Raw genomic sequence first — 26,341 nt, forward strand, 5'->3', positions numbered from 1 at the left:
AATGGCCCTTGCCTTAATTGTCTTAAGGAACAATCTGCACACTGAGTTCCTGACCACCTCCTGAAGTTGTCAGCCAGATCTGAACACAATCCAACCACAATGCAACTTGTGTGTCTAGACCGGTCATTTCAATTAGATCTTCACAGTTTGATAGCAGAAGTCGCACGTGACATGGTAGACATTTAAAACGTAGGTTTATGTTCATGACGTGTCCGCAATTTCATGATCAGAATACTAAAGCTGCATGAACTGTCAAGTCTAGACACTGCCTCAGACACACTCTCCGGTGGGCCATCTGTGAGCCAGGAGCAGTGCCCCAGAAACGAGGCATAAGAAATTCCCAGGACAAGTGCATCAGATGCTGGGTTAGACAGGTTGTCTTTGGGGCCATCCTGGATCATGTGTACAGGGCAGTCGGAAAGTATTCAGACCTCCACTTTTTCCACACTTCTTACGTTACAGCCGTATTCTAAAAAAGTATTAAATCAAACAATTTCCTCAAATCGACACATAACACCCCAAAATGACAAAGTGAAAACTGAATTTTTGTCCCCTAGAATGGATAGGCATATTGTGCCCGACTTCCATTCCAACATATGAGGCTGGAAAACGGATTGTAAATAATCCGCATTTGCGCTTCATCTACAGAAAAAGTTATTAATTCTTACTCATATGGAATAATATCCTTAAATTGTTTTTCAAATGTTGTTTTTTTTAGTAAATAAGGGGCAAATATCCTTTATTATGACCATTGTTTTTCTTCTTCACTCTCAAAAGATGGAACTCAAATGTCTTACCAGTTGATAAAGCGAGCGGTCTTACTCTGTATCATGATGTGCAAACAAACATGTTTTAATATACTATTTGTACAAAATATGGTATATAGAAAGTGTCTTAAATAGAGTTTCATGGGGGGGACAGGGGTGTGTCAGCTATAGCTATTAGAACATTTCTATGCCAACATTTGTTAACCACTAGTTTTACTGCTCGAGACAGTAACAATGGCTTTATAGAAACAGTTTATTTACTCTAACACATACATGAACAAAGCACCATATAAACATAAAGACTGATACAGACGTAAGCCTACCTGCCTGGCGAGTCAATGTGGCCATTTTCTTTTTTCATAGCAAACACTCCAAATAACAAAAAGACAGCAGACTTTCTTATATTACAGCATGCCGAATAGAAAACCTGCATAAGAGAATCAGACAGAGCAAACTAGAGACAAATGTGAGATGACAGTATAAAAGTGCCATTCATTCATTATACAGCAGTTGAAATACTGACAATTAAGTAATTAGCACATTTTACATAATTAAAATCATGGAAATCTGAGAGGGGAGGGGTTTAAGGAATAGACCATATTTGAGAGCAAAAACAACCCAAAAAAACCTAAAGACAACTAAGACGTTCTCTTCCTTTAAAGAGGATGAAGATCGGATTATTTTTGAGTCGATGGTGTAACCGGTACTTTGCCGTGTCCCTCGCACCATAAGACAAGTAATACAGCTAAAAGGAAGCGGCCGGGGTGCTACGGCACCCATTTCCTCCTTGCCCCCGCCACACACCAGCCCAGCAGTTTAACAAAAAGGGGGGGGGGGGGGGGGGGGGGGGGGGGGGGGGGGTGGTCAGAGTAGAAGATGGCACAGAATGCCTGTCAAGAGTTTTAAATAGAAGTCCTTATAAGCGAGTCCCGATGTGAGAGGGGCACATTCATAGAGAAATAGGGGCGGTGATCCACGTTTGATCCATTCCTTCTGCCGAAGCCGAACTATCTTCACCCTTATGAAGGGGAGAATTTTTTGGCCTGTGCTCGAACTCTTTTTTCATATTCTACTCTGTTTTGGCTGGGGAAAAAAGAGGGGTTTAGTAAAACAACTGAATGATCGAAATATAGTGTTACATCCACCATATCCCTATCCAAAAACAAGACTGCAAACTGGAAGAAATTCCCTCGATTTTACTGCTGTGCTTTAATTAATTGTTACTTTTATTTCTTATTATTTTTTAGGGGTATTTTTAAAAAACGACATTGTTGATTAGGACTTGTAAGTAAGCATTTCACTGTAAGGTCTACCAGTTGTATTCAGCACATGTGACAAATACAATTAGATTTGATACTAGCAGGACTCACCAGTAAATTGTGTATGCCTCTGCTTGGGCTGGATCCTGGATATTGGGCTCATTTAAGAGTTCCTGTATTCCTAATAGGATCTGTAAGATATAAAAAATACATAAAGATCACGTTAGTTGGACATAGCCATTTGGTGCCCATAGTTTGTAAGTCAATCACCAGGATATCCTAACCTGCTTGATGGTGATGGCTGGTCGCCAGTCCTTGTCTTCCTCTAGAATGGATAGGCATACTGTGCCTGACGGATATACGTTAGGATGGAAGAGTGGAGGCTCAAATTTACCTAAAAATTTGAAAAACAAGAGGGAATCATTATGGGGAAAATAGGTGATGAGATAAGTTCTAAGTCCTGTTCCAACACATCCTTCGTACCTTTGATCACCAATTTCACCTGAAATTCCGAGGGGGAGAAAAAAAAACGAACGTACACTTTGGTGGCGAGGAAGGATAGTCATCCTTGAACAGCATCCGCAGTTTGAACAAGCCTCCTTCCCATGGGGTCTGGGGATGAGTCATAAGCATTTAAAATGTTTATTTATTTAACTAGGCAAGTCAGTTAAGAATAAATTCTTATTTAATAATGGATCACAAACGCTTGCGAACTATGTGAGGGTCAAGGATGAGCCATGACCCATCCTAGCAATCTTTGGTTTCATACAAGATATCCACTTTTCAGTGTTGGTGTATGAAACTACTACATATGCAGGTGCAAAACATTTCCTCTCAATGATCTACTACCAACTATGCACGTATGGAGTGCTATAAACAATGACTATTTTTAACTGCATGTGTAGAGAATTGGCTGTACCTACCCCCTTCTTCCCAGGAATAGCACATTCCCAGTTCATCAAGTTCATCGTTCCATCTGGGTTTTTCGTCGGCACAGCCACAAAGCCCTGAGAAAGAGGTGCATCAATCAGTAAAATGCTGAAACATGGAGGTGACGGCAGGTAAACGCACAACAAGGGGCCTCAGGATCACATCACAGTATCTCTGTGCATTTAAAAGTTCATCAATAAGATGCAATTGTGTTCGTTGTCCGTAGCTTATGCCTGCCCATACCATAACTCCACCACGAGGCACTCTGTTTACAACATTGACGTCAGCAAACTGCTCACCCACACGACGCCGGTTGGACATAGGGCTGTTTTACCCGCCACACCGGCGGTCAGGAGTTATGACCGCAGTCAAATTCCACGTGAATATTTAGTCATGGTAACCCTTTGGCCACAAAAGGCATGGATTTGTTTTAGGGGGCATTACGGCCACACAAGGGGGATGTTGCCGGGAAATTAGAGGCCTGGTGAGAATATTATCAAGTGCTTGTCAAAATGTGAATGAGAGACTGATAAAGTGTGTACAAGAAACAAAGCAGAGCTCATGCCTTTCATGCAACTTTTTTCAAATCATTGGTCGCATCATGCAGCCTTAAAATGGATTTTATTATAAAAATATAATCTAAAAATAGGGCCTCCTGAGTGGCACTGCATTCCTCAGTACGAAATCCTCATCGACCCACTGTACTGTCAGACTCAGCATGCTCATGGGGCTGACGTCGCTGGTCCAAATGTCAGCCGTGAAGCTAATAGCAGTGACGCCCATAGCAAATAGCTCATGGATGTGTATTTCAACAATACTGTGTAACTCCGGTAGGGCAACATCTGAAAAATAGCGCCTACTTGGTAGTGTGTACTAGTGCTTGACCAGTCGGCGAAAGCCACCATCATCCACGACAGAGAACAATTGATTTTGAAGGGCAATGAATTCCAATACCTTGGCATTAATGGATTTCGCCTTTGAGTTGTCTTGTTGAAAATGTCTTACTCTTTCAAATGACTGCTCGACTTGAACTTGTTTAGTTGGAAGTGCGCTTAGTGTTCTTCTGCTTTTGTTCTGTGTAGTGCCGTATTTTTCATGGCATCATCTGCAAACGTTATATTGGTATGCACGTCAGCTTTGATATCGGTTTTGCACATCGGAGTTAAACTAGACATTGGGCCGATGCTGATGTTGGCATTTTTTAGCTAATATCGGCCAATTACGATATGATCACCGATATATTGTGAATCCATAGTTACATCCTTCTTCTAAAATGTATTAAATAGCCCCTCCCCCAAATCTACACACAAAACACCCCATGACAAAACATGTTTGTTTTTTTGGCAAAATATTAATAGAACTGAAATATCACATTTACATAAGTATTCAGACAATTTACTCAGTAAGTTGTTGAAGCACCTTTGGCAGCAATAACAGCCTCAAGCCTTCTTGGGTAGGCCGCTATCAGCTTGGCACACCTCTATTTGGGGAGTTTCTCCCATTCTTTTCTGCAGATCCTCTCAAGCTCTGTCAGGTTGGATGTCGCTCCACAGCTATTTTCAGGTCTCTATTTTCATGTTTGATCGGGTTCAAGTTCAGGCTCTGGTTGGGCCACTCAAGGACATTCAGAGACTTGTTCCGAAGCCATTCCTGCTTTGTCTCGACTGTGTGCGTAGGATCGTTGTCCTGTTGGAAGGTGAACCTTCGCCCAAGTCTGGTCCTGAGCACGATGGAGCAGTTTTTCATCACGGATCTCTGTACTTTGCTCCGTTCATCTTTCCCTCGATCCTGACTAGTGTCCCAGTCCCTGCTGCAGAAGAACATCCCCACAGCATAATGCTCCCACCACCACGCTTCACCGTAGGGATGGTGCCAGGTTTCCTCCAGATGTGGTGCTTGGTCTTCAAGCCAAAGAGTTCTAGCTTGGTTTCATCAGACCAGAGAATCTTGTTTCAACTGGTCTGAGAGTCTTTTGGCAAACTCCAAGCGTGCTGTCATGTGAGGAGTGGCTTCTGTCTGGCCACTCTACCATAAAGGCCTGATTGGTAGAGTGCTGAGAGGTGGTTGTCTTTCTGGAAGGTTCTCCCATTTCCAGAGAGGAACTCTAGAGCTATTTCAGAGTGACCATTGGGTTCTTGGTCACATCCTTGACCAAGGCCCTTCTCCCCCGATTGCTCAGTTTGGCCAGGGCGGCCAGCTCTAGGAAGAGTCTTGGTGGTTCCAAACTTGTTTAATTTAAGAATGATGGAGGCCACTGTGTTCTTGGGGACCTTCAATGCTGTAGAAATGTTTTGGTACTCTTCCCCAGATCTGTGCCTCAACACAATCCTGTCTCGGAGCTCTATGGATAATTCATTCAACCTCATGACTTGGTTTTTGCTGACATGCACTGTCAACTGTGGGACCTTATCTAGAAAGATGTGTGCCTTTCCAAATCATGTCCAATCAACTTAATTTCTCACAGGTGGACAATCAAGTTGTAGAAACATTGAGGATGATCAATGGAAACAGGATGGACCTGAGCACAATTTAGAGTTTCATCGCAAAGGGTCTGAATACTTATGTCAATAAGGATTTTCAGTTTTTAATAAGTTTGCACAAATTTAAGAAAACTGTTTTTTTTCACTTTGTCATCGTGGGGTATTGTGTGTAGATTGAGTTTTTTTTTATTTATTTAATCAATTTTAGAATAAGGCTGTAATGTGGAAAAAGTCACGGTGTCTGAATACTTCCGAATGCATTGTTTCTGTACGTACATATGTATGTACGTATGTATGTATGTATGCATGTATGTACGTACGTACAGTGGGGAGAACAATTATTTGATACACTGCCAATTTTGCAGGTTTTCCTACTTACAAAGCATGTAGAGGTCTGTCATTTTTTATCATAGGTACACTTCAACTGTGAGAGACGGAATCTAAAACAAAAATCCAGAAAATCACATTGTATGATTTTTAACTAATTAATTTGCATTTTATTGCATGACATAAGTATTTGATCACCTACCAACCAGTAAGAATTCCGGCTCTCATAGACCTGTTAGTTTTTCTTTAAGAAGCCCTCCTGTTCTCCACTCATTACCTGTATTAACTGCACCTGTTTGAACTCGTTACCTGTATAAAAGACACCTGTCCACACACTCAATCAAACAGACTCCAACCGCTCCACAATGGCCAAGACCAGAGAGCTGTGTAAGGACATCAGGGATAAAATTGTAGACCTGCACAAGGCTGGGATGGGCTACAGGACCATAGGCAAGCAGCTTGGTGAGAAGGCAACAACTGTTGGCGCAATTATTAGAAAATGGAAGAAGTTCAAGATGACGGTCAATCACCCTCGGTCTGGGGCTCCATGCAAGATCTCACCTCGTGGGGCATCAATGATCATGAGGAAGGTGAGGGATCAGCCCAGAACTACATGGCAGGACCTGGTCAATGACCTGAAGAGAGCTGGGACCACAGTCTCAAAGAAAACCATTAGTAACACACTACGCCGTCATGGATTAAAATCCTGCAGCGCACGCAAGGTCCCCCTGCACAAGCCAGCATATGTCCAGGCCCGTCTGAAGTTTGCCAATGACCATCTGGATGATCCAGAGGAGGAATGGGAGAAGGTCATGTGGTCTGATGAGACAAAATAGAGCTTTTTGGTCTAAACTCCACTCGCCATGTTTGGAGGAAGAAGAAGGATGAGAACAACCCCAAGAACACCATCCCAACCGTGAAGCATGGAGGTGGAAACATCATTCTTTGGGGATGCTTTTCTGCAAAGGGGACAGGACGACTGCACCGTATTGAGGGGAGGATGGATGGGGCCATGTATCGCGAGATCTTGGCCAACAACCTCCTTCCCTCAGTAAGAGCATTGAAGATGGGTCGTGGCTGGGTCTTCCAGCATGACAACGACCCGAAACACAAAGCCAGGGCAACTAAGGAGTGGCTCCGTAAGAAGCATCTCAAGGTCCTGGAATAGCCTAGCCAGTCTCCAGACCTGAACCCAATAGAAAATCTTTGGAGGGAGCTGAAAGTCCCTATTGCCCAGCGACAGCCCCGAAACCTGAAGGATCTGGAGAAGGTCTGTATGGAGGAGTGGGCCAAAATCCCTGCTGCAGTGTGTGCAAACCTGGTCAAGAACTACAGGAAACGTATGGTTTCTGTGCCAAATATTAAGTTCTGCTTTTCTGATGTATCAAATACTTATGTCATGCAATAAAATGCTAATTGATTAGTTAAAAATCATACAATGTGATTTTCTGGATTTTTAGATTCCATCTCGCACAGTTGAAGTGTACCTATGATAAAATTTACAGACCTCTACATGCTTTGTAAGTAGGAAAACCTGCAAAATCAGCAGTGTATCAAATACTTGTTCTCCCCACTGTATGTATGTATGTATGTATGTATGTATGTATGTATGTATGTATGTATGTATGTACAGTGCCTTGCGAAAGTATTCGGCCCCCTTGAACTTTGCGACCTTTTGCCACATTTCAGGCTTCAAACATAAAGATATAAAATTGTATTTTTTTGTGAAGAATCAACAACAAGTGGGACACAATCATGAAGTGGAACGACATTTATTGGATATTTCAAACTTTTTTAACAAATCAAAAACTGAAAAATTGGGCGTGCAAAATTATTCAGCCCCTTTACTTTCAGTGCAGCAAACTCTCTCCAGAAATTCAGTGAGGATCTCTGAATGATCCAATGTTGACCTAAATGACTAATGATGATAAATACAATCCACCTGTGTGTAATCAAGTCTCTGTATAAATGCACCTGCACTGTGATAGTCTCAGAGGTCCGTTAAAAGCGCAGAGAGCATCATGAAGAACAAGGAACACACCAGGCAGGTCCGAGATACTGTTGTGAAGAAGTTTAAAGCCGGATTTGGATACAAAAAGATTTCCCAAGCTTTAAACATCCCAAGGAGCACTGTGCAAGCGATAATATTGAAATGGAAGGAGTATCAGACCACTGCAAATCTACCAAGACCTGGCCGTCCCTCTAAACTTTCAGCTCATACAAGGAGAAGACTGATCAGAGATGCAGCCAAGAGGCCCATGATCACTCTGGATGAACTGCAGAGATCTACAGCTGAGGTTGGAGACTCTGTCCATAGGACAACAATCAGTTGTATATTGCACAAATCTGGCCTTTATGGAAGAGTGGCAAGAAGAAAGCCATTTCTTAAAGATATCCATAAAAAGTGTTGTTTAAAGTTTGCCACAAGCCACCTGGGAGACACACCAAACATGTGGAAGAAGGTGCTCTGGTCAGATGAAACCAAAATTGAACTTTTTGGCAACAATGCAAAACGTTATGTTTGGCGTAAAAGCAACACAGCTGAACACACCATCCCCACTGTCAAACATGGTGGTGGCAGCATCATGGTTTGGGCCTGCTTTTCTTCAGCAGGGACAGGGAAGATGGTTACAATAGATGGGAAGATGGATGGAGCCAAATATAGGACCATTCTGGAAGAAAACCTGATGGAGTCTGCAAAAGACCTGAGACTGGGACGGAGATTTGTCTTCCAACAAGACAATGATCCAAAACATAAAGCAAAATCTACAATGGAATGGTTCAAAAATAAACATATCCAGGTGTTAGAATGGCCAAGTCAAAGTCCAGACCTGAATCCAATCGAGAATATGTGGAAAGAACTGAAAACTGCTGTTCACAAATGCTCTCCATCCAACCTCACTGAGCTCGAGCTGTTTTGCAAGGAGGAATGGGAAATAATTTCAGTCTCTCGATGTGCAAAACTGATAGAGACATACCCCAAGCGACTTACAGATGTAATCGCAGCAAAAGGTGGCGCTACAAAGTATTAGCTTAAGGGGGCTGAATAATTTTGCACGCCCAATTTTTCAGTTTTTGATTTGTTAAAAAAAATTGAAATATCCAATAAATGTCGTTCCACTTCATGATTGTGTCCCACTTGTTGATTCTTCACAAAAAAATACAGTTTTACATCTTTGTTTGAAGCCTGAAATGTGGCAAAAGGTCGCAAAGTTCATGGGGGCCGAATACTTTCGCAAGGCACTGTATGTATGTATGCACGCACACAGAGTGTAAAAAAACATTAGGAACACCTGCTTTTTCCATGACATACTGACCAGTTGAAAGCTATGATCCCTAATTGATGTCACTTGCTAAATCCATTTCAAACAGTTTAAATGAAGGGGCAGAGACAGGTTAAAGGGTTTTTAAGCCTTGAGACATGGGTTTTGTGCCATTCAGAGGGTGAATGGGCAAGACAACATATTTAAATGCCTTTGAACGAGGTATGGTAGTAGGTGCCAGGCGAACCGGTTTGTGTCAAGAACTGCAATGGGCTGGGTTTTTCCATGCTCAACAGTTTCCCGTGTGCATAAAAAATGGTCCACCACGCAAAGGACATCCAGCTAACTTGACAACTGTGGAAAGCATTGGAGTCAACATGGGCAGCATCCCTGTGGAATGGTTGACACCTTGCAGATTCCAGTCCCGACAAATTGAAGCTGTTCTGAGGGCAAAAGGGTGAAACTCAATATTAGGAAGGTGGTCTTAATGTTTTATACACTCAGTGTATATATATTTTTTACTAAAACCACCCATGGACCGGATTGGACCCCCTTGGTGCTGGATGTGGGCTGTATGTTCGACACCCCTGGTCCAGAACTACACACTGAAAATGTGACGCTTGACTGGCATAAATACTCACGAAAGGGTGGTCTTTCCGCCACGCTTTGCGCTCCTGAGCAAGCCGGCTCAATGCAATGCCAGACATGACTGGTGGGCTCCTGAAACAGCAGAAGTAACAAACAAGTGTGCTTTCAAAGACATGTAAATACAAAATCTAAGAAATTAGGTTAAATGTATCATTTTGTCAACCTACACAAAATACTCCAATGCCAAAGTAGAAGAAAACAAATGTTTTAAAGATAAAAAAATAAAACACCTTGATAAGACAACTATTCACCTTGAATCAATACATGTTAGAAACACCTTTGGCAGCGATTACAGCTATCAGTTCATGGGTAAGTCTAAAGGCGGCAGCATGCTTTAGTTTCGGACGGAGCCTAACCGAGAACCGAACAAATGTGCTTTTATACTCCCTTAAGACCTTCGGGGGAAAAAAGTGCCAACTGTACGGTTTGTCCACTTTGAGACGCCATAGCCAGTATATGCTAACAACATTTTTTTATAAAAAAATACTAAGATAACTCAAGAAATCTGTCATTAATTGACGTTTTTGCCGAGTTCTTAGTCGCCTAATTTGACATCTAACTAATATGTTGGAACAAAAACATGTTTGAACAAAAACATCAAAATGTAGTCATAATATATGCACAAACTCTCCCGAACTGTTTCGGCTGGGAAGCATGCAAACACCTTAAGAGCTTTGCACACCTAGATTGTGCAATATTTGCACATCATTCTTTTCAAAATTGTTTCAAGCACTTTCCAGGAACATTCAATGTGTTCTTGGTAATGTTCACTTTTATTCCCAACCATTCCCACACAGAGAGACGTGATCGCATACAAATGTAAGCAAGGTTTGAAATGATTATGTTTTAGTCAAAAAATATCTGCTTGGTGTTTTGCAATCAATTTGCAGTCTACAAATTGTTTGTAATTATAAACTTGGTGGTTCGAGCCCTGAATGATGATTGGCTGACAGCCATGGTATATCAGACCGTATATACCACAGGTATGACAACATGAATTGACTGCACTAATTACGATTATAATAACAATAAGGTACCTCGGAGGTTTGTGATATATGGCCAATAGAGTTGCAAAAGGTCGGAAACTTTCCTGATTTTTTCCGGAAATTTTCCATGGGATGTTAAGGCCGGGAATTGAGGAATTTTCCTTACATTTTTTTTTTTTTAAAGTTAGCTTATAACAGTGAATTTTTTTTGTGGGATACACAAGGAAATTCTACATTGTGGCATATTTTGGTTAAACTATCCCCAATTCAATGGAATTGCAACCTGCATGCACAGTGCATTCTTCCATCACATGTGCAGTGCACTCTTCCATCACATGTGCAGTGCACTCTTCCATCACATGTGCAGCAGATTCTCAAGATCTTGCACACTAATGAGATGCTATTGAGCCCACACTACTACACTGTATGAGCCAATACTGGGTGGGGTGAATATATTTTATAGGACATACATCATTTTTGGTTAACTAGTAAATAGTAACCTACAGCAAAGTGTGTTTAAATCATTTCTAATTTGTTAACAATTTCTGCTAGTTAGTTATTTCTACCATGTGGGTTTTAGCTTGCTTGAGCCTCCCAACTGAGGTGTGTAAACTGTTTCCATACATGTTTCATTTTAAAACATGTATCTTATCTAATTGCTTAACTATTTATCGGCACATGGAATTGTATTTTATTTTTTTCAAACAAATGTTTCTCATCTTTACAAGAAAATGCCACAGCCACTATCTGATGTGTGGAGACATTTCACTGCAGCTAATGTAGAAGGAAAAGCTGTGTACATTTGCAAATACTGTGCCAAATCATATGTGAAGAAAGCAACAAAGATGCAGAATCGTCTGGCCAAGTGCATAAAGTTCCCTCAGCCCTCTCAACAAGCAACCTCTGACAAAAGTTCCTCTACTTCTATTCAAGGTTAAACAAATGTATCTGACACCTCATCGATGACAACAGCTCATGGTCCTCCTGGAATCAGACACCTTATCGATAGCAACAGCTCATGGTCCTCCTGGAATCAGACACCTTATCGATAGCAACAGCTCATGGTCCTCCTGGAATCAGACACCTTATCGATAGCAACAGCTCATGTTCTCCTGGAATCAGACATTCTTTTGACTCAATGGAGGAACGTAGTCAGAGAAATGCTGATGAATGTCTTGCTCGAGCTGTGTATGCAACTGGTAACTGTGATGCTCACAGGCAATGTGTACTGGAAGAGATTTCTGAATAATCTTCACCCAGCATTCACCCCTCCAACCAGACATTACTCATTTGCTGGATGCATAGTTCAAGTGAAGGTCAAGCAAATCATTGAGAAAGCAGACTGTATTGCAGTCATTTCTGGTGGGTGGTCAAATGTTCCTGGGCAAGGAATAATTAACTACATCATCTCCACCCCGTAACCAGTATTCTACAAGAGCACAGACACAAGGGACATCAGACATACCCGTCTCTACATTGCAGATGAGCTGAAGGCAGTCAATGACCATGGACCACAGAAGATATTTGTACTGGTGACAGACAATGCTGAAAACATGATGGCTGCTTGGACAAAAGTGGGGGAATCTAACCCTCACATCACACCCATTGGCTGTGCTGCTCTTGCATTAAATCTGCTCCAAGAACATCGTGGCACTGAAAACAATGGATACACTCTACAAGAGAGCCAAGGAAATGGTTAGGTATGTGAAGGGTCATCAAGTTATAGCAGCAATCTACCTCACCAAGCAAAGTGAGAAGAGCACCACATTGAAGCTGCCCAGCAACACCCGTTGGGGTGGTGTTCTCGTCAAGTTTGACAGTCTCCTGGAGGGGAAGGAGTCTCTCCAAGAAATGGCCATATCACAGGCTGCCGATATGGACAGCCCCATCAAGAGGATACTCCTGGATGATGTATTTTGGGAGCGTGGTAAGCAGACAGAAACCTATAGCAGTAGCCATTGCATGGATTGAGGGAGACAATGCCATCCTGTCTGATGTTCAGACTGCTTGCAGATACAAGAGGAGAAATCCATACTGCCCTGCCCACTTCACTGTTGCGCCAAACTGAGAAAACTGCAGTTCTGAAATACCTCAAAAAGCGTGACGACATCTGCCTGAAGCCCACACAGAGATCAACAAGGCCTATGGTGTCATCACTATTGTGTCTCGCCACCTTGGCCTGGATGAGGGCAAGGTTCTTGCCTGTCTGGCAAAGTACACTTTCAAGCAAGGGCTTTGGGATGGAGATGCAATATGGCAGTCGTGCCAACATAGCTCATCAGCCACCTGGTGGAAGGGACTTTGTGGATCTGAGGCTCATTCCACTGTTGCCTCCATCATCCTCCAAATCCCACCAACATCAGCCCCCTCAGAGTGCAACTGGTCCTTGTTTGAGAACACACCAGGCTGACCAATACAAGGGTTGGCAAATTTGAGGCTTTTTGAGCCTGACAACGAGCAATCCTCAACAAGTTTGAAAAGTGACAGTGAAGATGAGGCCTCAGTCTGATGTTCAAGAGTTGGACATTGAGGAGAGGTCCAGGGAAAATACATGGAAGCCTGAGAGGAAGACAACCAAAGCTTTAGTTTCTAGACTATCATTTCACAGATGTATGCTGAAAATGTTTTTTGGAGATGCGATGGATCATTGGGGATCATTCCTTTTTGTTGTTCAGTCAAATCATCCCATGTGAAGAGTCAACTCATTTAATTAAAGTTCAATTCGTAGCTAAATCGTTTCCCCCCCCTATTGAAATATTTAATCATTTGTAATTATGTCTACTTATGATGAGGTAAAATGTTTGGTTTATGTTTCTGTCTCCATATGATATGGTAAATATATCCAATGCAAGAAACATCTACATTTAAATGGTATTAATATGCATATATTTCCATATACAGTTGAAGTCGGAAGTTTACATACACTTAGGTTGGAGTCATTAAAACTCGTTATTTCAACCACTACACAAAATGTATTGTTAACAAACTATAGTTTTGGCAAGTCGGTTAGGACATCTACTTTGTGCATGACAAGTAATTGTTCCTAAAATTGGTTTACAGACTGATTGTTTCACTTAACTTCTTGGTGACTGGGGGGCAGTATTGAGTAGCTTGGATGAATAAGGTGCCCAGAGTAAACGGCCTGCTACTCAGCCATAAAAGCTAGAATATGCATATAATTAGTTGGATAGATTTGGATAGAAAACACTCGGAAGTTTCTAAAACTGTTTGAATGATGTCTGTGTATAACAGAACTCATATGGCAGGCAAAACCCTGAGAAAAATCCAACCAGGAAGTGGGAAATCTGGTTTTCAACTCATAGCCTATCGAAGATACAGTGAGATACTGGTCATGTTGCAGTTCCTAAGGCTTCCACTAGATGTCAACAGTCTTTAGAACCTTGTTGGATGCTTCTACTGTGAAGGGGAGCCGAATGAGAGGGGATTGAGCCAGGTGTCTGGCAGATTGCCATGAGCTCGTGACGCGTGATGCAAAATCACCGCATGTTTTGGAACTACTGAACATAAAACGCCAATGTAAAATTAGATTTTTGGATATAAATATACACTTTATCGAACAAAACATACATGTATTGTGTAACATGAAGTCCTATGAGTGTCATCTGATAAAGATCATCAAAAAGGTTAGTGATTCATTTGATCTATTTCTGCTTTTTGTGACTCCTCTCTTTTGCTGGAAAAATGGCTGTGTTTTTCTGTGACTTGGTGGTGACCTAACATAATCGTTTGTGGTGCTTTCGCTGTAAAGCCTTTTTGAAATCAGACATGGTGGTTGGATTTATAAGAAGGGTATCTTTAAAATGGTGTAAAATACTTGTATGCTTGAGGAATTTTAATTCTGAGATTTTTATTGTTTTGAATTTGGCACCATGCGAGATTTGTCGCTAGCGTCCCACTTGTACCAGAGAGGTTAATTTCATGTAGCCTAGGCCTACTGATTGTATGAATTTGGGACTCATCATCCCACAACTGTCCCAGAGTGTTTGGAATAGGCTATTTCTTTTTCGACAAGCTGATCATCTTTAAAGCTTTTGAAAAGCTCTGGTCTTTGTAATCGAATCTGTGCTTAATATTCAACACTTGACAGAGACCGTACAAAAGTATTCAGACCGCTCGGATTTATTCACATTTTAATGTGTTACAAAAGTTAGATTAAAATGGGTTTAATTTCCATTTTTCCAACAATCTACATGAAATACTAAAATGTTAAAGTAATACACCTTTCGGCCTAAATGCAAAGCCTTAGAGTTGATGGATTTGACCCAACCAGGAGTAACTGCCTCCTTTTTAAGCATGGTGGTTACTGCATCAGGGTATGCTTCACAAAAGGCAAATACTGGGGAGTTTCAGGATAAAAATAAAATGGGATGAGCTACGCATAGGCAAAATCCTAGACGAAAGCCTGCTTTTACATCAGAGACTGGGAGAGGAAATGCACATTTCAGCAAGACAATATAACCTACAACACAAGGCCAAAATATACATTGAGTTGTGTACCAAGAAGACAGTGAATGTTCCTGAGTAGCCAAGTTAAAGTTGACTTAAATCTGCTTGAAAATCTATGGCAAGACTTGAAAATGGGCATCTAGCAATGTACCCCAACAGAGCTTGAATAATTACGAAAAAAAAGGCTAACATTGCACAATCCAGGTGTGCAAAGCTTACCCATAAGACTCGACTGTAATCGACACCAAAGCTGTTTCTAACATGCATTCCGCTCCCTGAGTCAATACAACTATTAAAAAAATAAAGTTACATTTTACTTCCACTTTGCCAAAGTATTTTGTGTAGATTGTTGACCAAGAAATTACAATGACATTTATTGTAATCCCACAGGGACAGATGAAGGGTTAGACATTCAAAAATCATGTTAACCCATATAATTTCACAGAGTGAGTCCATCTATCGTAAGTGACTTCCGCTAAATACTCCTAAACTAATTTAGGCTTGCCTTAACAATGGGCGTGAATACTTCTGAAACTATATTATAGTTTATTTGTATGAATTTGTCAACATTTATAGAACTCTTTTCACTTTGACAAAATGGAGTAGTTTTGTCTAGATCAACGATAAATAAAAATACAACTCAGTTAAATATATTTTAATGCAACAAAATAAAAAGATCCCAAGAGAGTTGAATACCTACTGTGTGTGTGTGTGTGTGTGTGTGTGTGTGTTACACAGGGGCAAGAAAAAGTACGTGAACCCTTTGGCAAGACCTGGGTTTCTGATAAATTGCTCATACAATTTGATCTGATCTTCATCTAGGTCACAACAGACAGTCTGCTTAAACCAATAACATACAAATAAACGTTTTCATGTCTTTATTGAACACACCATTCACAGTCCAGGGTGAGAAATGTAAACTCAGCAAAAAAAGAAACATCCTCACTGTCAACTGCATTTATTTTCAACAAACTTAACGTGTAAATATTTGTATGAACAAGACTCAACAACTGAGACAAGCTGAACAAGTTCCACAGACATGTGACTAACAGAAATTGAATAATGTGTCCAACAGAGATTGAATAATGGGGGGGGGGGGAACAGAACGAGCAGTATGCTGGAGGGTCATGTCAGGATGAGCCCGCAGGAAGGGTACCACATGAGGGAGAAGGATGTCTTCCCTGTAACGCACAGCGTTGAGATTGCCTGCATTGACAACAAGCTCAGTCCGATGATGCTGTGACACACCGCCCCAGACCATGACAAAACCGCGACGTCAGTGAAGAGCACTTATTTCCAGTCCTGTCTGGTCCAGCGACGGTGGGTTTGTGCCCATATGCGACGTTATTGCTGGTGATGTCTGGTGAGGACCTGTTTTACAACAGGCCTACAAGCCCTCAGTTCTGCCTCTCAGCCTATTGCGGACAGTCTGAGCACTGATGGAGGGATTGTGCATTCCTGATGTAACTCGGGCAGTTGTTGTTGTCATCCTGCAACTGTCCCACAGGTGTGATGTTTGGATGTACCGATCCTGTGCAGGTGTTGTCACATGTGGTCTGCCACTGCGAGGACGATCAGCTGTCCGTCCTGTCTCCTTGTAGCGCTGTCTTAGGCGTCTCACGGTACAGACATTGCAATTTATTGCCCTGGTCACATATGCAGTCCTCATGCCTCCTTGCAGCATGCCTAAGACACGTTCGCGCAGATGAGCAGGGACCCCGGGCATCTTTCTTTTGGTGTTTTTCAGAGTCAGTAGAAAGGCCTCTTTAGTGTCCTAAGTTTTCATAACTGTGCCCATAATTGCCTACCGTCTGTAAGCTGTTAGTGTCTTAACAACAGTTCCACAGGTGTATGTTCAGTAATTGTTTATGGTTCATTGAACAAGCATGGGAAACAGTGTTTAAACACTTTACAATGAAGATCTGTGACGTTAGTTGGATTTTTACAAATTATCTTTGAAAGACAGGATCCTGAAAAAGGGACGTTTCTATTTTTGCTGAATTTATGTGATCCCTTGGATTTAATAACTGGTTAACCCTCTCTTGGCAGCAATAACCTCAACCAAACATTTTATTTAGTTGTGGATCAGACCTGCACAACGGTCAGGAGAAATTTTGGACCATTCCTCTCCACAAAACTGTTTCAGTTCAGCAATATTCTTGGGATGTCTGGTGTGACCTGCTCTTGAGGTCATGCAACAGCATCTCAAATTGAGTTGAGGTCAAGACTCTGACTGGGCCACTCCAGAAGGCGTATTTTTTTTCTATTGAAGTTATTCGGTTGTTGATTTACTTCCGTCTTTTGGGTCATTGTCCTGCTGCATCACCCAACCGTTGAGCTTCATTTGGCGGACAGACATTCTCCTGCAAAATGTCTTGATAAACTTGGGAATTCATTTTTTCCAACGATGATAGCAAGCTGTCCAGGGCCTGAGGCAGCCCCAAACTATGATGCTCCCTCCACCATACTACCATAGAGTTGGGATGAGGTTTTGATGTTGCCGTGCTGCGCCTTTTTTCCCTCCACACGGTGTTGTGTGTTCCTTCCAAAGAACTCAACTTTAGTTTCATCTGTCCACAGAATATTTTGCCAGTAGCGCTGTGGAGCACTTTTGCAAACTTCAGATGTGCAGCAATGTTTTTTTGGACAGCAATGGCTTCTTCCGTGGTGTCCTTCATGAACACAGTTCTTGTTTAGTGTTTTACCTATTGTAGACTTGTCAACAGAGATGTTAGCATGTTCCAGAGCTTTCTGTAAGTCTTTAGCTGACACTAGGATTCTTCTTAACCTCATTGAGCATTCTGCGCTGTGCTCTTGCAGTCATCTTTGCAGGACAGCCACTCATAGGGAGAGTAGCAACAGTGCTGAACTTTCTCCATTTATAGACAATTTGTCTTACTGATGATGGTTTTTAGAGATACTTTTGTAACCCTTTCCAGCTTTATGCAAGTCAACTATTCTTAATCTTAGGTTTTCTGAGATCTCCTTTGTTTGAGGCATGGTTCACATCAGGTAATGTTTCTTGTGAATAGCAAACTCAAATGTTGTGAGTTTATGGGGCAAGGCAACTAACCAACATCTCCAATCTCGTCTCATTGATTGGACTTCATGTTGGCTGACTCCTGACTGCAATTAGCTTTCGGAAAAGCCATTAGCCTAGGGGTTCACATACTTTTTCCAACCTACACTGTGAGTGTTTAAATTATGTATTCAATACAGACAGGAAAAATAAACTAATATCACACAAATTATTGTAAGCACACTGTTTGTCTATTGTTGTGACTTAGATGACGATCTGATCAAATTTGATGACCAATTTATACAGAAATCCAGGTAATTCAAAAGGGTTCACCATACAGTGGCAAGAAAACGTATGTATGCATGCAAGCACACTACCGGTCAAAAGTTTGGGGTCACTTAGAAATGTACTTGTTTTCTTTAGAAAAGCAGCAAAAAAAAAAAAGTCAATTAAAATATTAAAATTGATCAGATATACAGTGTAGACATTGTTAATGTTGTAAATGACTATTGTAGCTGGAAATGGCTGATTTATGGAATACCTAGGTAGGCATACAGAGGCCCATTATCAGTAACCATCACTCCTGTGTCCAATGGCACGTTGTGTTAGCTAATCCAAGTTAATAATTTTAAAAAGGCTAATTGATCATTAAACAACCCCTTTGCAATTATGTTAGCACAGCTGAAAACTTGTCCCGATTAAAGAAGCAATAAAACTGTCCATCTTTAGACTAGTTCAGTATCTGGAGCATTTATGGGTTCGATTACAGACTCAAAATGGCAAGAAACAAAATAACTTTGTTCTGAAATTCATCGGTCTATTCTTGTTCTGAAAAATGAAGGCAATTCCATGCGAGAAATTGCCAAGAAACTGAAGATCTCGTTCAACGCTGTGTACTACTTCCTTCACAGAACAGCGCAAACTGGCTCTAACCAAAATAGAAAGAGGAGTGGGAGGCCCCAGTGCACAACTGAGCAAGAGGACAAGTACATTAGCGTGTCTAGTTTGAGAAACAGACGCCTCACAAGTCCTCAACTGGCAGCGTCATTAAATAGTACCCGCAAAACACCAGTCTCAACGTCAACAGTGAAGAGGCGACTCCGTGATGCTGGCCTTCTAGGCACAGTCTAGTGTCTGTGTTCTTTTGCCCATCTTAACCTTTTATTGGCTAGTCTGAGATATGGCTTTTTCTTTGCAACTTTGCCTCTTCACTGTTGACTTTGAGATTGGTGTTTTGCGGGTAGTCTTTAATGAAGCTGCCAGTTGAGGATTTGTGAGGCATCTGTTTCTCAAACTAGATACCTCTTGCTCAGTTGTACACAGGGGCCTCCCACTTTTTATATTCTGGTAAGAGCCAGTTTGAGCTGTTTTGTGAAGGGAGTTGTACGAGGTCTTTAGTTTCTTGGCATTTTCGCTTATGGAATTGCCTTCAGTACTCAGAACAAGAATAGACTGACGAGTTTCAGAAGAAAGTTCTATGTTTCTGGACATTTTTAGCCTGTAATCGAACCCACAATTGCTGATGCTCCAGATGCTCAACTAGTCTAAAGGCCAGTTTTATTGCTTCTTTAAAATCAGCACAGCCATTTTTAGCTGTGCTAACATAATTGCAAAAGGGTTTTCTAATGATCAATTAGCTTTTTTAAAATGATAAACTTGGATTAGCTAATACAACGTGCCATTGGAACACAGGAGTGATGGTTGCTGATAATGGGCCTCTGTAGATATTCCATAAATCAGCCGTTTCCAGCTACAATAGTCATTTACAACATTAACAATGTCTATAATGTATTTCCGATTAATTTTATTGGACAAAAATGTTTGCTTTTCTTTCAAAAACAAGGACACTTCTAAGTGACCCCAAACTTTTGAACGATAGTGTATATATACACACACACACACACAATGCCATCGGAAAGTATTCAGACCCCTTAACTTTTTCCACATTGATACATTACAGCCTTTTTCTAAAGTGTATTTAATTGCCCCCCCCCACATCTACACACAATACCCCATAATGACAAAGCAAAAACTGGTTCAGAACTTCTGAAAAAAATATATATATAAATCACCTTTACATAAGTATTCAGACCATTTACTCATTACTTTGATGAAGCACCTTAAGCAGCGATTACAGCTTGGCAGAGTTCCTCCCATTCTTCTCTGCAGATCCTCTCAAGCTCTGTCAGGTTGGAAGGGGAGCGTTGCTTCACAGCTATTTTCAGGTCTCTCCAGAGATGTCCGATCGGGTTCAAGTCCGGGCTCTGGCTGGGCCACTCAAGGACAATCAGAGACTTGACCCGAAGCCACTCCTGCGTTGTTTTGGCTGTTTGCTTAAGGTTGTTGTCCTGTTGGAAGGTGAACCTTCACCCTAGTCCGAGGTCCTGAGCGCCCTGGAGCAGGTTTTCATCAAAGAACTCTGTGTACTTCGCTCCTTCCATCTTTGCCTCGATTCTGACGAGTCTCCCAGTCCCTGCCGCTGATAAACATCCCCACAGCATGATGCTACCACCATGCTTCACTGTAGGGATGATGCCAGGTTTCCTCCAGATATGAACCTTGGCATTCAGGCCAAAGAGTTCAATCTTCGTTTCATCAGACAATCTTGTTTCTCATGGTCTGAGAGTCTGTAAGCGTCTTGACAAACTCCAAGTGTGCCGTCATGTGCCTTGTACTGAGGAGTGGTTTCCGTCTGGCCACTCTACCATAAAGGCCAGATTGATGGAGTGCTGCAGAGGTGGTTGTCCTTCTGGAAGGTTCTCCCATCTCCACAGTTGAATTCTGGAGCTCAGTCAGAGTGACCATTGGGTTCTTGGTCACCTCCCTGACCAAGGCCCTTCTCCCCCGATTGCTCAGTTTGGCCAGGCGGCCAGCTCTAGGAAGAGTCTTGGTGGTTCCAAACTTCTTCCATTTAAGAATGATTGAGGCCACTGTATTCTTGGGGACCTTCAATGCTGCAAACATTTTGGTACCTTTCCCCAGATCGGTGCCTCTGACACAATCCTGTCTCGGAGCTCCAAGGACAATTCCTTCGACCTCACAGCTTGGTTTTTGCTCTGACATGCACTGTCAACTGTGGGACCTTATATAGACAGTTGTGTGCCTTTCCAAATCATGTCCAATCAATTGAATTTACCACAGCTGGACTCCAATGAAGTTGTAGAAACATCTCAATGGTGATTCATGGAAACAGGATGCACTCAAGCTCAATTTTGAGTCTCATATCAAAGTGTCTGAATACTTATGTAAATAAGGCATCTTTTTTAATAAATGTCTAAAAACCTGTTTTTGCTTTGACATTATGGGGTATTGTGTGTAGATTGCTAAGGATTTTCTTTTTTTAATCCATTTTACAATAAAGGCTGTAATGTAACAAAATGTGGAAAAAGTGGTCTGAACATTTTTCGAAGGCACTTTATATAATTGAGCATAATGGCGCCGGAAGGGATAGCTGCCGTTTTACGGGCTCCTAACCAACTGTGCTATTTTGTGCGTTTTTGCATTGTTTAACTTATTTTGTACATAATGTTGCTGCTACTGTTTCTAATGACTGAAAATAACTTCTGGATATCAGATCAGCGATTACTCACCTTGAACTGGATGAAGATTTTTTCTTTAATGAGTCCGATGCGAAGGATATACTGCTTCTCCGAGACCAGGCCAAAATCCCCGTTGTTCGCGTGAAGAAAAGATGGAAATACAGGGGGCGGAGATCGGGGTGACTTGTTAGAATTCTTCGTCGAGTGGGTAACCCGCCTTTACCATCCGTTCTATTGGCCAACGTGCAATCACGGGGGGAAAAAAATGGATGATGTCCGTTCAAGACTATCCTACAAAAAGGAACATTGAAAACTGTAATATCTTATGTTTCACCGAGTCGTGGATGAACGACAACACAGACAATATACATTTGGCTGGGTTTTCCTTGCAACGGCAGGACAGAACAACCACATCTGGTAAGACGAGGGGTGGGGGTGTGTCCATTTGTCAATAACAGCTGGTAAGCAATGTCTAATATTGCTCACCTGAGGTAGAGTACCTGATGATAAACTATAGACCACACTGTCTATATTTTTCGTACCGTCTATTTACCACCAAAAACTGATGCTGGCACTAATGCTGCTCATTGAGTGCGGTCTAAGGCCATAAGCAGGCAAGAAAATGCTCATCTAGAAGCATAACTGCTAGTGGCCTGGGGATGTTAATGCAGGCAAATCCATTTGACCTAATTTCTACCAACGTCACATGAAAAAAAAAAACTATAAACCACCTTTATTCCACACACAGAGACACATACAAATAATGATATCCTCCTGATTCCTGCTAACAAGCAAAAACTAAAGCAAGAAGTACCAGTGACTCGCTCAATAGGGAAGTGGTTAGATGACGCGGATGCTACAGGACTGTTTTGCTAGCACAGACTGGAATATGTACCGGGATTCATGCAATGGCATTGAGGGGTATACCACCTAAGTCATCGGCTTCATCAATAAGTGCATCGACGACGTCGTCCCCACAGTGACCGTACGTACATATCCCAACCAGAAGCCATGGATTATAAGCAACATCCACACCGAGCTAAAGGCTAGATCTGCAGCTTTCAAGGAGTGGGACACTAATCCGGACGCTTATAAGAAATCCAGCTATGCCCTCAGATGAACTATCAAACAAGCAAAGCATCAATACAGGACTAAGATTGAATCCTACTACACCAGCTCTGACACTGATGTGTACCTACCAGACGAGCTAAATGGCCTTCATGCTCGCTTCGAGGCAAGCAACACTGATGCATGCATGAGAGCACCAGCTGTTCGGGACGACTGTGTGATCACGCTCTCCATAGCCAATGTGAGTAAAACATTTGCAAGACCGCTGGGCCAGACGGATTACCAGGACATGTACTCAGAGCATGCGCGGACCAACTGGCAAGTGTATTCCCTGACATTTCAACCTCTCCCTGACCGAGTCTGTAATACCTACATGTTTCAAATAGACCACCATAGTACCTGTGCCCGAGAAAGCAAAAAGGTAACCTGCCTAAATGACTACTGCCCCGTAGCACTCACGTCAGTAGCCATGAAGTGCTTTGAAAGGCTGGTCATGGCTCACATCAACACCATCATCCCGGAAACCCTAGACCCACTCCAATTTTCATGGTATCCCAACAGATCCACCGATGACGCGGTTGAGAATTTGTCACCTATGTGAGAATGCTGTTCATTGCCTACAGCAGTGTTCAACACCATAGTGCCCACAAAGCTCATCACTAAGCTAAGGACCCTGGGACTAAACACCTCCCTCTGCAACTGGATCCTGGACTTCCTGACAGGCTTCCTCTAGGTGCTAAGGGTAGGCAACAACGCATCTTCCATGTTGATCCTGAACACGGGGGGCCCTCAGGGGTGCGTGCTTAGTCCCCTCCTGTACTCCCTGTTCAGCCACAACTGCGTGGACAAGCACGACTCCGTGGACAAGCACGACTCCAACTACATTAAGTTTGCTGACGACACAATAGTGGATGCCTGATCACTGACAAGACAGCCTATAGGGAGGTCAGAGACCTGGCAGTGTGGTGCCAGGACAACAAACTCTCCTCTAACGTGAGCAAAAACAACAGAGCTGATCGTGGACTACAGGAAAAGAAGGGCCGAATACAGCCCCATTCACAAGGCTGTAGTGGGGCGGGTTGAGAGTTTCATGTTCCTTGGCGTTCACATCACCAACAAACTATCATGGGCCAAACACACCAAGACAGTCGTGAAGAAGGCACGACAACACCCTTCCTCCCTTAGGAGACTGAAAAAGATTTGGCATGGGTGCCCAGATCCTCATCTGAGCATCCTGATCAGTTGCGTCACCGCCTGGTATGGCAACTGCTCGGCATCCCAGTGCATCATTAGGGCCAAGCCATTCAGGACCTATATACTAGGCGGTGTCAGGGGAAGGCCCCAAAAAATTGTCAAAGACTCAAGTCACCCAAGTCGGACTGTTTTTCCTGCTACCGCATGGCAAGCAGTACCAGAGCGCCAAGTCCAGGTCCAAAAGGCTCCTTAACAGGTTCTACCCCCCAAGCCATAAGACTGCTGAACAATTAATCAAATGGTCACTGGACTATTTGCATTCACCCCCCCCCCCCCCCCCCTTTGTTTTTACACCGCTGCTACTCGCTGTTTATTATCTATGGATAGTCACTTTCTTACATTCATGTACAAATGATCTTGACTAACCTGTACCGCCACATATTGACTCGGTACCCACTGTACACAGCCTCGATACTGTTATTTTCTTGTTACTTTTTATTTTATTTAGTAAATATTTTCTTTACTATTTTTCTTTCACTGCATTAAGGGCTGTAAGTAAGCATGTCACAGTAACATCTACACCTGTTGTATTACACGCATGTGACAAATATCATTTTATTTGATCCTGTACACCGGGGTAAATACCTGGTTTACAAAGTCTAGCCTATATTAGTCAAAAGACAAAAACATGTATAAACAGTGGCCCTCAAAGATTAGAGTTTTACATTCATAGATAGCAACTTCTATTAATGATTTCTACCATGTTGACTTCCCTAGAAAAGGTCCTGGTGTGTACTGTAGGTTATGTATCCAAAATTTAGGGTGTCCACCAACTCTGCCTAGAGTGGGTAAAAACGCGCTATGGTGATGAAATATAACTTCCTTATGTTATTAAAAAAATACATTTTACCAAGACAAATATGATTTTTCATGTTCTGAAACGTTCAGTGGTCTCTAACATATCAACATTATATCCAGAAAGTGTTATTTCGTAACCTAATACATCCATAATAAGCACCTAACTGTTGACGTATCGGTGCAGGTTTCTCATAACTTTTAATAATTTTACATTTTGTGGTCGTCTTCAAGTGGTTTTCGCGGATCGCAAAAAGCTAAATTATCATGACACGAGCTGAATTCAAATGTAAAGGCTTTGAAAATAAAAAGCTTGGTATAGACTCATTTCTCCGTTGACATTTCAGAGATTTTTTGAGAAAGCTTACAAAAATAACAGTGATTTTGAATGAATATGAAAATCGTATATTAAAATATCTCAAACTCGATATCCCTCTAACCTCTATATTGCTTTATTCGTGAAGATGAGTTCAACAAGAAAATTAGCCAGCAGACTTAATTATTGCACAGAATCCAGCCGAATTGACGCGATTTTCCTGATAATTTGCCACTTTTGGGTTTGCCACTATGATATTGTCATAGACTGAGCACACAGCAATCATTATAGCTAGCTCGCATCATAACATCGGGCTGTTAATCTGCGCAGAAACTCCCAACATTTTTGCGCAAAATTCTGGTCCACTGTCTGCTCGTTAGCTGGTGGTAGCTATGCCAGCGACAATACAAATTACGTACGAAAGAAATTACTCATGCTGCAAATTCCAGGTCAGAAACTGGCCAACAACATGTTCGACTACCCTGGCCATATGTGGAGCGCGGTTGGCGAACGGAGTCTGCTTGAGCACTTGTCGTTGTTTTTTCGCATATTGTTGTGGCAACGAGACTCGTTCTTATCATCTGAAGCCCATAAATAGGTGATGCTATGTTTGTCCGCTTTCTTTAGTTTACAACAGAAACTCACAAATGTGTAATAATATCACCCATGACTGAGCAGGACAAAGGACCGAGGGCTTCCCAAACTGGCGCACATTTACGCATCAACCAACTAACGAAAATGGCGCAAACTCAGGCAGATTATATAACCTCGTATTACATAAATACATAATTGTAAGGACACGGGCGACATTCTCTTACCTTTCAATATGGCTATAACGACTCGTATTTTTTTAACTGGATGAATTAGTCGTGTTTAAATCGGGATAAAGCCCGGTGAAGTTTCCCTCCTGAAAAAACACCCGTTCCTGCCCAAGCCAAATAACAGGACCAGTAACATAGGCAATCTCCCAACCGCCTGAAAATAATTATAAATTAAGTGGGGGTTCTGCAGGGATCGACGTACCATAATCACGTTACTAGTTTGTGTTAATTGAAATAACTAACAATTAAGTGGTACAACGTTCATAATGTGGTCTGCATTGATTTGGGCACAATTTGCATTCGTAAGTGACAGCTGATGAAGATGGCCTTTTTACTATGTTATGCAATATGTGCATATCAATTAGATAATTTTAGACTTAGTCCCAAAAATTCAATAACAAA

At 41.9% G+C, this 26,341-nt stretch overlaps 1 protein-coding gene across 2 annotated transcripts; it reads right to left on the reverse strand.

The window, feature by feature from the left end:
• Positions 1-1,002: 1,002 nt before the first annotated feature.
• On the reverse strand, positions 1,003-26,092 carry LOC110498853 (SUMO-conjugating enzyme UBC9-B). 2 transcript variants are annotated; one of them, XM_021575512.2, is made up of 8 exons: positions 25,937-26,092; positions 21,737-21,976; positions 9,668-9,746; positions 2,950-3,033; positions 2,566-2,638; positions 2,311-2,420; positions 2,138-2,217; positions 1,003-1,850 (listed from the first exon to the last, which is right to left on the reverse strand). In XM_021575512.2, exons 3-8 carry the CDS (start codon positions 9,731-9,733, stop codon positions 1,787-1,789), a joined length of 477 nt encoding a protein of 158 aa, XP_021431187.1. In that variant the 5' UTR covers positions 9,734-9,746; positions 21,737-21,976; positions 25,937-26,092; the 3' UTR covers positions 1,003-1,786. The 2 variants fall into 2 exon arrangements, with proteins under 2 accessions (XP_021431187.1, XP_021431191.1); XM_021575516.2 differs by lacking the exon at positions 21,737-21,976 and having other exon boundaries at positions 25,937-26,079.
• Between the last annotated feature and the right edge of the window lie 249 nt (positions 26,093-26,341).

Source organism: Oncorhynchus mykiss, chromosome 20, assembly GCF_013265735.2.
Source record: "Oncorhynchus mykiss isolate Arlee chromosome 20, USDA_OmykA_1.1, whole genome shotgun sequence".
In the NCBI taxonomy this organism is placed as follows: Eukaryota; Metazoa; Chordata; class Actinopteri; order Salmoniformes; family Salmonidae; genus Oncorhynchus; species Oncorhynchus mykiss.